Source organism: Caenorhabditis elegans, chromosome II (assembly GCF_000002985.6).
Source record: "Caenorhabditis elegans chromosome II".
Taxonomy (NCBI): Eukaryota; Metazoa; Nematoda; class Chromadorea; order Rhabditida; family Rhabditidae; genus Caenorhabditis; species Caenorhabditis elegans.
In genome coordinates, this window is record NC_003280.10 from 5,310,206 (window position 1) to 5,322,332 (window position 12,127).

Below are 12,127 nucleotides of genomic sequence, written 5' to 3' on the forward strand. Positions count from 1 at the left end.
ACTATTGGAAATAAAAATCAAACGTATATGATGAAAATGGGCTTTACACCAAAATTGGGGTTTTGTAAGATATACCAAGAATTTTCTTTTTTTTTAATTTTTTTCGAATTGAAGTGAAATTTACAAATTTCTGAAATCTATAGATGCGCAACATTTTTGGAAAACGCAAAACTTTGCTTGGAAGCAATAATTGCAACAAATTTGAATATACGGTAACTAGAGACTCCGTTGGAGGCGTCAAGGGTCACCTCTTCTTCTTCACTCGCCCTACCAGATCTGTTTCTTTGCGGAAATAAAATATATTTGCACCATTTTCAAAGCGAAAATTGACATCTTTATATGCCAACATTCACATTCGGATCAACACGATCGAAATCTTTTTCAAGCAAAGATCTCGTCCAACCTTATGCTGATAATTCAAACCCCCTTACATAATAATCCAACAGCTTAGTTTTTAGTTTTTGAGTTAAAGAGCTCAACATCTCTCAAAATAATCTGATTTTTTTTGCGAGCCAAAATCGTAGTCACCTCGTCTATTTTGACCTCAGTTTGCGTTTTCTCCCCGCCAATTTTGTGAAGACGTCAGAAGTGTCGTTTGAATGTCAGATTTCGTGCATCTTTTCTGGAATATTATATAAAAAACATAAATTTTAAAGAGCTTCCCGGATTTTTTTCCATCTATTTCTATGAAATCCCAGATTTCTGCTCATCTCTTTCAATTCCGTCATAATTTTTATTTTTTGCAATTCCTACAATAAAAATTAGAAAAAAAAAGTCATTTTCTCTTACACCGGCTTTCCTCCTACATCGTTTCCTTCCCTAATCCTTTCTCGTGTCTGACACTCCCTTATCCGCCTCATTTTCATCTCAAAATTGAAAAGATTAGCCATTTGACTATATAGAGATGATTAGTCATTTTTATGTTATATGTACACAACTTTTCATCTAAAGACTTTTTCCATGAAATTTCATGGTTTTGATGGCTAGGAAGGGAAGCAGACAGGCCTACTTTTTGCCTGCCTGCGTTCGTTTCTACCTATCTCATATTTTTAATTCTCTGTATGTGCAATGTAATTCACGAATTCAATAGACTTGTAAAGTGTTTCATTAACAAAAAAGTTCAGAAATTTTTTGGTAGACGGTAGGCGTAGGCCACCTGGGTGGCAGTTATCCGGTGCCTACGTGGAATGCTAATTTTCAATGACGTGACTTTCCATAAGTGTTCTCTCAATATTTATCTTTCAAAAAAAGGAGAATATTTGCAACATAGAAATGAGTGTGCTCTTTCCTTTTGGTTTTTGATCATTCTCTTTTTTTTGGGATGAACAACTAGAGGGGCAAATTTCGCAGAAAAAACTTTCTCATGTCCTTGAACAAGTTCTATGCAAAAAAGATTCTATTAGAATTCGCTCGTCTTCTATCTGAACCTAACTTTGTATTGAGGCCAGCGGCCAAGTTGAAAGTTCAAAAAATTTCTAAAAATCCGGAATCGTCAAACTACCATTTGTATCAAAATTACGCGAATGTCGATAAAATCAGAATTCAAACAAAATGCTGAGACTTAAAGTTTATTGCCGCATAAAAATCCGAATTAAATTCCCATTATTTTTTTCCTCCAACCGTATTCTTTTGATCTCTTCGATGTATTCCTGATGTGGTTGCACTCTATATCCTTTCTTAAATTGTTCAACTCTATTTTTTGTGGCATTAATGTTTAATAATTTTTATTCACAATCAGAAAAATATATTAATTTTCAATAATTTAAAATATTTTTAAACCTCCGTCAAATTCATTTTCTTATTTTCCCTGTTCTCCGTAACCTTACGTGACATATTCCAGATTCACAAAAATTCCACGTGTCATATATACGAGTGGAACATTATTGGAAAACAAAAAGTGAAATGAGTTGATGAATGTGGCCGACAAGTGTCGAAGCGCTCCGGTTCTACCACACATTTGCATTCTCACCGGGACGACGGCGACGGCTCTTCGGATTATCGATTGTTTTTGTGATTGCCGCGTTATGTGTGACGTCATGCGATGCAGATGCAGTTCCAGCACCGTCTCCAGAAGCGGAACCATCACTCGGTGCGGGAGCAAATCCGTATTTGTTGGACTCGTTGGTGAAAAGGGTTAGTTGGTCATATTATTACAAGATAGTCATAAACTTCAATTATTTTTAGCTTCCCAAAAAAGGCGACAAAAAGGAAATCCTGATCAGTTACCTGGCCGCTGTGCCCACACTAATGGGAGAAATTGATCAATACCTTCTCAATTTATCAGCTTCAAACTCTGCACAAAATTCGTCTAAAGATCGAGAAAGCTTCTCAAAAAAGCTCAATCAAATCGTGCACTGCCTGACAACTGATGCTTACGTTTCTGTGGTTTCGGGAGCATTAGTGGCGGCTATTGTAGAGATTAATCAGGATAAAGATCTCATTCCTGCTTATCAGTTGAAATATGTCTTTGGAAATACTTGTGGAAACGATTCTCATAGTGAGTACAGTGAAATTGAGGATTTGAAGTGATTAGAACTCTGGGAAGTTAAATTGGAACTTCTTGTTCAAAAAATACGGTGTTTCCTCTGTTAACATTGCATCACACTGTTAAACTTTGAAAGTTTATATCAGTATTCGTTTGTTCTATTCAAAAATTTTCAATTGACGACACCCCGAACGTGGCTTTTTAAACGCACCGCCCTTTCTTTGAAATGAACTAAAAATGAAACATCTATCAGAAGATCAGGAAGGAGAAACTAAATAAAAACAAAATAAAAAATAAGCCACGTTTATGTGTCTGTTTTTAAATTTTGATAATACTAATAGAGGATATACGGTATCAGTTGAAATGACGCATCTCCAGTTAAAAAAATACTTCTGCATATATCCAACAACTTCTTATTTCAGGTACTCGCTTGTTCATGGAGCACTGGCAAGCCGGAGCTCGCGTCTTCATTGGTCCTGAAAAGAACTGCAAGACTGAAGCTGCGATGGCTGCTTCACAGAACCTTCCAATCATCAGTTATCGATGCAATGATCAGGATATTTCTCGTGATGAGTGAGTTTTTGGTTTTTGATTTTGATTTTTCGAAACAAAGATTCCAGTTCTATAAATTATTTTCAGCTACCACTATCGAACATTTGCACGTACTGTACCACCAGCTGGAGAGATCTTCAAAGCCTTCATGTCCTTGATGAAACAATACAACTGGCGGAAATTTTCGGTTGTCTATGATGTTAAGAAGGGTCAAGTGAAGAACGAGCTTTTTGAAACATTGAAGAGAATGGTGGAGACTGAAAACAAATTTGAAGAGCACAAGTTTGAAATTATGAATGTTTCAAAACTCGAGTTCTCGAAAATGGATATCAGTAGTCAACAGGACATTCAAAGCATTGAAAATGCCATAAAATCGACGATGCAGACAACGAGAAGTTTGTTTTATATTTAGTTTTCGAAGCTAAACAGTTATATTTCAGTATACCTGACATTCGACAACGTCCGACTCTTCCGTACAATGTTATCAATTATGGGAGAAATGGGACTAACTCAACAGGATTATATGCTCATTTATGTTGATACCAACTACGACTGGCTTAACGTCTACCATTCAATGAATAATCATTTTTTGAGAAGTAAGCATGGACTTTAATTCTTTTAAATTTCAAGCAACATTGTTTCAGATACTATGACATACTTACATCATTCCTGGGATGCTAACAATTCATCAGATAGAAAAATGCTCGATTATGCAAGAAGTGCTCTTTCGATTATTCCAACTCCAGTCAAATTGAATAGTCAAAGGTTTTACAATTTTTGGAAGAAAGCCGGTGACTATATGCATCATTTTGGAGTCCAGAAAGCTGATAATTTGAAGGTTTGATTATATGAGAGTTAAGATGTATCATTAATTTCTTTCAGGGAAATAGAATTGCGTGTTACCTCTACGATGCAGTTTACTTGTATGCGAAAGCCATTCACGAGTTAGTCGAAGAATATGGTAATGATGATTCTTACGATCCGACGGCAGATGGGAAGGCTATTATCGATAGAATTGTTAATAAGAAATATCGAAGTGAGTACAAAATGTTATGAAAATCGTCTCAATTTTAAACCAGATTAAAAACATTTATACATCTTTTTTCTTCACAAAAGTCAATCAAAACAATTAATTTTGATCGGTTCCTGGTTTCATTGTAGTATGAAACTCGACGCCGTCTCCGATATGATAGGTTTTGATAAACTTGTCCAAGCCAGGGATTAAGGTCATCACTGGTGGCTCGCCAACTTCCGATAGAGCAAATTTAAAAAGTAGTAGCACAGAAATTAAGTAAAAGAGGAAGGTTTTACTGCCAACCATTTTCGGTTTGGAATGCTGAATTATCATCTAACCAGCCGTATTTATAGCTGTTATCAAATAAAAATACAAGTGACTAACAAATGCAAACATAGATTTTTTGTTTTAAAAACAATAACATAACTGATACATTTTTTCAGGCATCCAAGGATTTGACATGAGAATTGACGAACGAGGAAACTCGAAAGGAAACTTCTCGCTTCTCAGTTGGCAAAAAGTGGCACCAATCATGAACAAGTCCGATCCATCGTATTATCCATTGGACCATGCTCTTGATTTGACTGCTATTTTCGTTGAAGCTCCTGATAAGGATAGACTACCAAATCTGCAATTCAAGTCCTCACGGATTCAATGGTTGAAAGGAGAACCACCACCGGATGAACCTGTTTGTGGTTTCCATGGCGAAAATTGTCGGAAGAAGGGAATCTTCAGTTATCTCACAGTGGTCGTTATGATTCTCATTGCAGTTTTCAGTCTTGTGCTCACTGGATTTACTTTGAAGTGAGTTTTTAAAACTGAAAGAAATGATTTAACATTAAAATTTCAGTTACATCCGAAGTCGCCGCTTCGAGAAAGAGTTGTCCATGATCTGGAAGATTGATCCATATGAAGTTCGCCGTGTTGTCGGAGGAGTGAACAATGAATCAACAGCATCTCTAATGCAATCTGATGTCATGCAGTTTGCAAAAACAAAAACACCTTGGTGGAGTAAAGCGCCGGTTCAAGGAACAGGAATGCGGGGACTTGCTTCATACAAGGGAACACTCGTTGGGCTGAAAGATTTGATGTATGGCCGGAAGCCGAAAGATCTGACACGGGAAGCTAAGAAAGAGTTGCGAGCAATGAGACAATTAGCTCATCCAAATGTCAATAACTTCCTTGGAATTATTGTATGCCAATATTCAGTTACGGTTGTCAGAGAATACTGCTCTAAAGGATCACTTCACGATATTTTGAGAAACGAAAATCTAAAGCTGGATCACATGTATGTTGCCTCATTCGTAGATGATCTTGTGAAAGGAATGGTGTATATTCATGACTCTGAACTGAAAATGCATGGAAATCTTAAATCCACCAACTGCCTCATCACTTCCCGCTGGACACTTCAAATCGCTGATTTTGGATTACGGGAGCTCCGAGAAGGAATCATGTACGATAGTAGTTATAACATCTGGGAGAACTTCTTATGGACAGCACCAGAAGCAATGACTATCAACGGGTCACTGGCAATTTCAAATCCGCCGACTCCAAAAGCTGATGCCTACTCATTCGGTATTATATTCCATGAGATTTTTACTCGAGAAGGACCTTATAAAATCTATGTTCAACGTGGAGATGTCAATGGAGAGGCTGCTCCTAAGAAGGATAGTGTCGAGTGTCGAGCATTGGTTGAAAAAACAGTCCGACGAGTATACAGTGATCCATATTTCCGTCCGGATACTTCTGATCTTGAGGTTCAAAATTATGTGAAAGAAGTTATGGCGGCATGTTGGCATCATGATCCATATCAAAGACCTGAATTCAAAACAATCAAGAATAAATTGAAACCACTTTTCCATCAAATCTATAAACAGAATATAATGGATCATATGGTATTAATGATGGAGAAATATCAAACACAATTAGAAGATCTTGTTGACGAAAGAACTATTGAATTGAAAGATGAACAACGGAGAAGTCAACATTTATTGCAAAGAATGCTTCCGAGCTCAGTTGCTGAGCAACTACTTGCTGGACAAGACGTGATTCCTGAAGCATTTCCACCGGTTACTATTTATTTTTCGGATATTGTCGGGTTTACAACGATCTCTGGAGAATCGACTCCAATGGAAGTTGTCACGTTCCTCAACAAGCTTTATACACTTTTCGATAGCATAATTCGACGATACGATGTATACAAAGTGGAGACAATTGGTGATGCCTATATGGTTGTATCAGGAGTCCCACAGTACAAGACAATGGAATACCATGCGGAACAAATTGCAATGATGGCGATTCACATACTCTCTGCTGTCAGATCATTCTCGATTCCTCATCGATCTTGTGAGCCGCTGATGATTCGAATCGGTATGCATACGGGTCCATGTGTAGCTGGTGTAGTTGGAAAAACAATGCCAAGATATACTTTGTTTGGTGATACAGTCAATACAGCATCAAGAATGGAAAGTAATGGAGAAGCATTGAGAATTCATTGCTCGTCCTCAACTCAGAAGGTTTTAACATCCATTGATCAAGGATTCTTGTTAGAAGAAAGAGGCTCATTGGCTATTAAGGTAACGTTGAAAATATTATTTTTTAAACTATGATTGTTATTTCAGGGAAAAGGACAAATGACAACATACTGGTTGAATGGAAGAGCTGGTTACGAGTTCACGGAAACGATCGAAGATAAGATGGTTGTACCTGACATTTTCCCACGTCCAAATCTCAAGAATCGAGGATCCAGTTGGGGTAAGTAGGAAATTTCAAATATACTATGTTAAAATTAGTTAGTGAAGTTCTATGTTAGTGTTATCCGTATCTGCATGCTTAACCCCTTGTTGTCCTAATTGTCCCCCTTACCATTCTCTGTTCAGCAAATCGACTAACTGCTCTTGTCCCTGCATGTCCATTTCAACGTCCTTCTGATCATATGAACCTTCGCTTCGAACCATCCAACCTCTCATCTTCCGACTCGACTAGTGAAGAATACTTGAACAATTGAAAACGATTGGTGAAATCGAACTCTTCTTTATTATTTTCACGTGCTTGATTCTTTGTGAAATGTATGCATGTTTTTGAATTCGAATGAATAGGATGACAACGATGTTTTTTTTTTGAAATATTAAATTTTACATAGCATCTGAAGATATGTTAATACTGGATAGTTTTAGCTTTTATATTCAAGAAAATAAGTTCTTTATTTTAGGAGTCAATCGCGAGTCTTCTTTGTCGCTTGCAACTGAAAAAAGTAGTCAGATAATGAAACGGCAATCAGCTGCAATGAATCGAAATAATCAAGATGTTATCTACTATAACCAACCATTAAATAGTGGTGGATTCACTTCTCGCGGAACATCAAATCGCGAAATGCCAAAACTTTACGAAGAAGATCGCGAAAGTTTACTCAACCAGTCTGCATCATTGCTAGGATCACGAACTTCGGGCAGAAAAAAGTATTTGATTTCTCTTTTCGAAGTCATAAATTTTAAAAAAACTGTAATTTTCAGAAGTACTGCGTCAAAATACAATGGTTTTAGTGCGTCTCGAATGTTTTCATCTACAATATCGAATGCGTCTTCGTCACGTCCATCTCGACCTTCTACATTTGATCATGACACCTTGGCACTTCGGAAACGATCCACATCACTTCCTGATGGTGAAAAATTGAATCTGGAATTTATTGAGACAACAAATCTTGCAAATAACTCGGTTCCGGCAATTCCGAACAATATCAGTAGTTTGGAGCCAGTTTTTAGAAAAGCAAGTATCATTGATGGATACAGTTCCCAATCGGAATCACCATCTCAAAGCCAATATCCATCATATCGAGATTTAACGACAGGACCTCATCAGTAAGTAAATTGTGAACCCATACCGCTTCTTCTTCTTCTCTCTTTTCAACTAGAGAAAATAGTTTCTTTTTTAGAAGAAAACGGGGAATAGCCACCGTTTTTCCGGTACGAAAACGTTCATTGTCGTGTGGAGATGCGGTTCCTTTGAAAATAAATGAGAACGGAGCATCAGGATCAATAACGACGGCTGTGTCACCAAGATCTTCGTGTAGAGCATTGGATCCCACTATGAAACTTGCCGCTCGTGCTTCAAGTCCTGATGAGATTATTTTCCAGGTTTGTTCTTAGCTTCTAGAGTCAATATTCTATTTGCAAATGAATGTTTTCAGGAAGACGACGAAGATGCACTCATTGATAACGACTCCTTATTAACATCAAATGGAAATTCAAAAAGTGAAGATGTTCTGAGAACATGTCCCCAACCTAGAAGAAAAAACAAGCACTCATTCCTCCGAGACCCATCTCCTCTAGCAAAACGATTCCGAGACGCGTCGCCATTTGGAAAGAAAAAACCATTTTGGAATTCGAACAAAAGGTTTGTAAAACGACAAAAGGTTGAGAATGAAAAGTTTAACTTGACATTTATTTTAGCAACGAACACACGTCTTCGCCAGCAGACTCAATTTCACGACTTTTCCGACGATTCCGTGGTGGAAGTGTCAATGAGTACGCTGATTTGAATCATTATTGCGACGATGAGGATGAGAGTGGTAGAGCAAATGGTTATGAGATGCAGGAGATGGGGAAAATGACTGGAAGGCAAAGAGAGCAAAGAAATGGATCGAGAAGTAAGTGTTCTTGAACTTTTATGGATCCCCATTTTCACCTTCTCCATTTTCAGCTAACCGTTCGGTCTCGTGCTCTCCGGATGAATGTGGAACTCTAACAGACAGTTCGGATCCTCATCTCACAATTCCATCATCATCAATCGGCGATTCATCAGCTTCTACGTCCCTTTCATGTTCATAAAAATTGTTTGTTTTATATATTGTATCATCTTTGTTTTTTTCTTGTATTTTCCCTCTTCTTTTATTATAGAAAAATACGATCGCTCAAATTTCTCATAATTTATTTTTGATCTACCTGTTGAACTTGACTCCGCCCCCAATCTTGTTGCCGTTGTTATTTTGTTGTGGCTGTCTGGTCGAAAGAGTCAAGTTCAACAGGTAGATCAAAAATAAATTATGAGAAATTTGTGCGATCGTATTTTTTCGATAATATCGTTTCATTTTTTTTTCGTCATTTCCCATCTTACCAACGGGTTAAAGTTTTCCGCGTTTTTAATTATTATCCGAAAATCTGGAAAACTTAACGCTTGAATACTTATGGTTACGGTATGTAGAATTATATTAGTTTCTTAGAATTATTACGGGTTATTCATGTGAGAAACCGTTATTACAAGCAGAAAAATACCAACAAATGGCCCACATCATCAGATTCATCCACATCATTTCATGTATAATATATTACATTTGTTCTTTAATAAATGTTGTAAACTTTGAATAAGTTTTCTTGTCGTAATTGAAAAAAAATCATAAACTTGGAACAATCAAATTCGAATAGTCTGAACTTCCTGGTTACTATAATACATTTCAGCCTACATTCAAATGTTTCAATTTTAACTGCGAATACATTGAAAGATAAAGTATTCAAATTTTAAGTGAGACCTGAAGTTTCCAAAACTTTTGGAATTTTTTGTGATGTCACCAGGCAAGTCAAATTACATTTAATGATAAATTTGTATGGTTTTTGAATTTGGAAATTTATTGAATATTTCTGAAAATGCCCAAAAACAATCAAACCTGGTGACAGAAATTTCTAAAAGTACATTATCAAGTTTGCATTTTTATGTTTTTGTAGTTTTAGATATTTTCAAAGAAAATTTTTTGAGCTCAATCCCATTATTTCTGTGAATTTTGTCGTTGCTCTTTTCCGCGAAAGTTTACCAATTATTTATATCGGTTCTTTGCGAGAATGCCATATTTGATAACTATATTGCATTTAAATCAAAAAGCTCAAAATTTCCCCTCTATTCACACATACAGCACACATACACAGAATTTTCAAAAATAGACGATTGTCTGTCTCGTCCGTCCATTTTTGTCACCACCACTCCCTCCGCCTTTTTTACATTCAATTCTCTCTTTGCCTCTCTCTATTGACATTTCAACGCCCTAACCAGCAACCATTCTTTCTCTTTTTCTCCTGTTTCGACCATTTCTGTCTGAATCTCTTATTCTTCAGTTATCCATCAGTCTTGTAGTTATTGTGATTACTTGTTTCTAGATGACGTTTGTACTGTAACTACCTCTTTTTTGCTGAAATTTTTGGACCGTACCTATAAACCCTATTAGGCACTAGATTATATTGCAAACCATGATTTCGCAATGGGTAATTACAGGAAAAAGGGGAAATTTGGAGAAGGTCGAGGAGAAGTGACGTCAATCTGAGACACAAAAACACATTAATTCTGAACAGATGTATGTTGGGAAATAGTAAGAAAATGATAGAGACGACGACTTTCTTATTTATTTTCCACACATCATTTTTATCCCGTTAGCTATTTGTAACTCAAGATATTATTCTAAAATTTGCAACTCCAAATTTTTTAGGGTGCAAGTGAACTTTTGCTGAATTTTCTGGAAAACAAACTGCAAACCGATAATGCTAACTGCTAACAAGAATGAACTCACAGTTCACATCATAAACTCACATCATAAAAAATATCAGACCATAAAGCTACCGATACTTATAACGGTGAAAACTATAAAATTAAAATATATTCCAATTTATTTTCTTTTAATTAATTTATTTATTAATTTATTTACGCTCGCGAGAAGACGTGGAAAAAGTTGAAGAAAAAAGAAAAATGTACACATACAATAGATCATAAATACAATACACTGAATAAGAGGGATCGAAACAAGAAAAATAAATAGGAACGAAAGTTTGTTAACAGGACAGTTAGGTCAGGCGGGAGGAAATAATGTTATGTGGGTAGTTCATGTTGCAATCATCAGTTGTCAGGCATCTCGTTATTCAAGATCTGATATATGTTTTAGAAACTTGGGGTTACTCAGCGTACGGTTTACAATAAAATGCTTTCTAGTTTTAGTTTTACATCTGCTCCATGAGACTTTCTTTTTGGAACGAGTTCGTGTGTTTTCAGAATATGTAAAAAATTGAGGTAGGTTGAGATCTAGTTTACCATTAATCATCTTCATAATAGTTTTTCTGTCATAGATTTGGCTCCGCGTTTGTAGTGAGCTCAAAAATTTCATTGCGTTCGGATGCAGATTTATACTCCGAGTCAGTTGGACTCCGAGTCAGTTGTAGTTAATTTTTACAACGATTTTGATATTTTAAGAATATCTGAGAAAGTAAACCTAGTTTATTTAGATTTAAATGTTTAGTGTAAATGTTTTCTGCCAATTCTGAATCATCGGAGCGATCTAAACAGGATTCTAGAATTCCAATGTTTTCGAAACTTTTAGTTTTAATATAAATCTATTTCTGTTCAAACTTCTCTTTCAAATCTTCGTGTTTTCTACACCATTTCAAATTCATTCAAATTGTAATAGTGATTGTCTGATAGTGGGGGGATCATTCCATTTTCCTCCAATCGTCACTTTTTGCTTGTGGTTTCGTTGATTTTTGATGGCATATGATAAGAGATTGTCTGTTTGACCACATGCATTGCGAAATCCACAGTGCTTTTGGGCTGATTTTTTACGACGGTGGTGGTGGTGAAAAGATCCTGGATGCAAACAGGCACAGAAATTTGTGAACAGAGAGAGAAAGAGTAAGAGACGGTCATACAACAAACTATACACAAAAATAGTGAGTGATCAGCCGGTTCGACGCGCACTCGTAAGAGGGTACCTATGAATTATAAAGAGAACTATGAAAGAGAGAGAGAGAGAGAGAGAGAGAGAGAGAGAGAGAGAGAGAGAGAGAGGGGGGGGGGGGGGTACAGAGAAAGGGAGACAAAAGAGACCGTAACGGCGCGGCCGGTTCTCCACACCAGCAGCAGCAATCTCTCCTGGCGCTCTCCACTGTTTTGGGTACTGTTTTGAGGTCGATTTGTCTACACCTCTTATTGGTCAATACTATATTTGTATCTCTACAACTCTGCGCCTCTCCTCTCTGGTGTCCCTATGACGCAGGCAATTGTGAAGAAGTGAGATGAACAACGACTTTCAAAATAACATACCCTTC

The 12,127-nt window shown here is 36.7% G+C and overlaps 1 protein-coding gene across 2 annotated transcripts; it reads left to right on the top strand.

Moving 5' to 3' along the window:
• Positions 1 to 1,840: 1,840 nt before the first annotated feature.
• Positions 1,841 to 9,412, top strand: gcy-12 (Receptor-type guanylate cyclase gcy-12). Of its 2 annotated transcripts, none has more exons than NM_062594.3 (16): positions 1,841 to 2,133; positions 2,185 to 2,497; positions 2,908 to 3,058; positions 3,125 to 3,432; positions 3,478 to 3,633; positions 3,682 to 3,875; positions 3,920 to 4,073; positions 4,496 to 4,856; positions 4,903 to 6,628; positions 6,674 to 6,806; positions 7,264 to 7,510; positions 7,565 to 7,909; positions 7,984 to 8,185; positions 8,239 to 8,444; positions 8,501 to 8,697; positions 8,751 to 9,412. In NM_062594.3, exons 1-16 carry the CDS (start codon positions 1,915 to 1,917, stop codon positions 8,876 to 8,878), a joined length of 5,040 nt encoding a protein of 1,679 aa, NP_494995.2. In that variant the 5' UTR covers positions 1,841 to 1,914; the 3' UTR covers positions 8,879 to 9,412. The 2 variants fall into 2 exon arrangements, 1 of the variants encoding a protein (NP_494995.2); NR_134556.1 differs by having other exon boundaries at positions 1,915 to 2,133; positions 6,932 to 7,510; positions 8,751 to 8,878.
• The last annotated feature ends 2,715 nt before the right edge of the window (positions 9,413 to 12,127 follow it).

Excerpts from the sequence above, each read along its gene's own strand:
- gcy-12 (NM_062594.3), top strand. The coding sequence starts at position 1,915 with ATGTGGCCGACAAGTGTCGAAGCGCTCCGGTTCTACCACACATTTGCA. Across the intron at positions 6,807-7,263 it reads GAATCGAGGATCCAGTTGGG|GAGTCAATCGCGAGTCTTCT; the intron begins GTAAGTAGGAAA and ends TCTTTATTTTAG. Across the intron at positions 7,910-7,983 it reads TTAACGACAGGACCTCATCA|AAGAAAACGGGGAATAGCCA; the intron begins GTAAGTAAATTG and ends TTTCTTTTTTAG.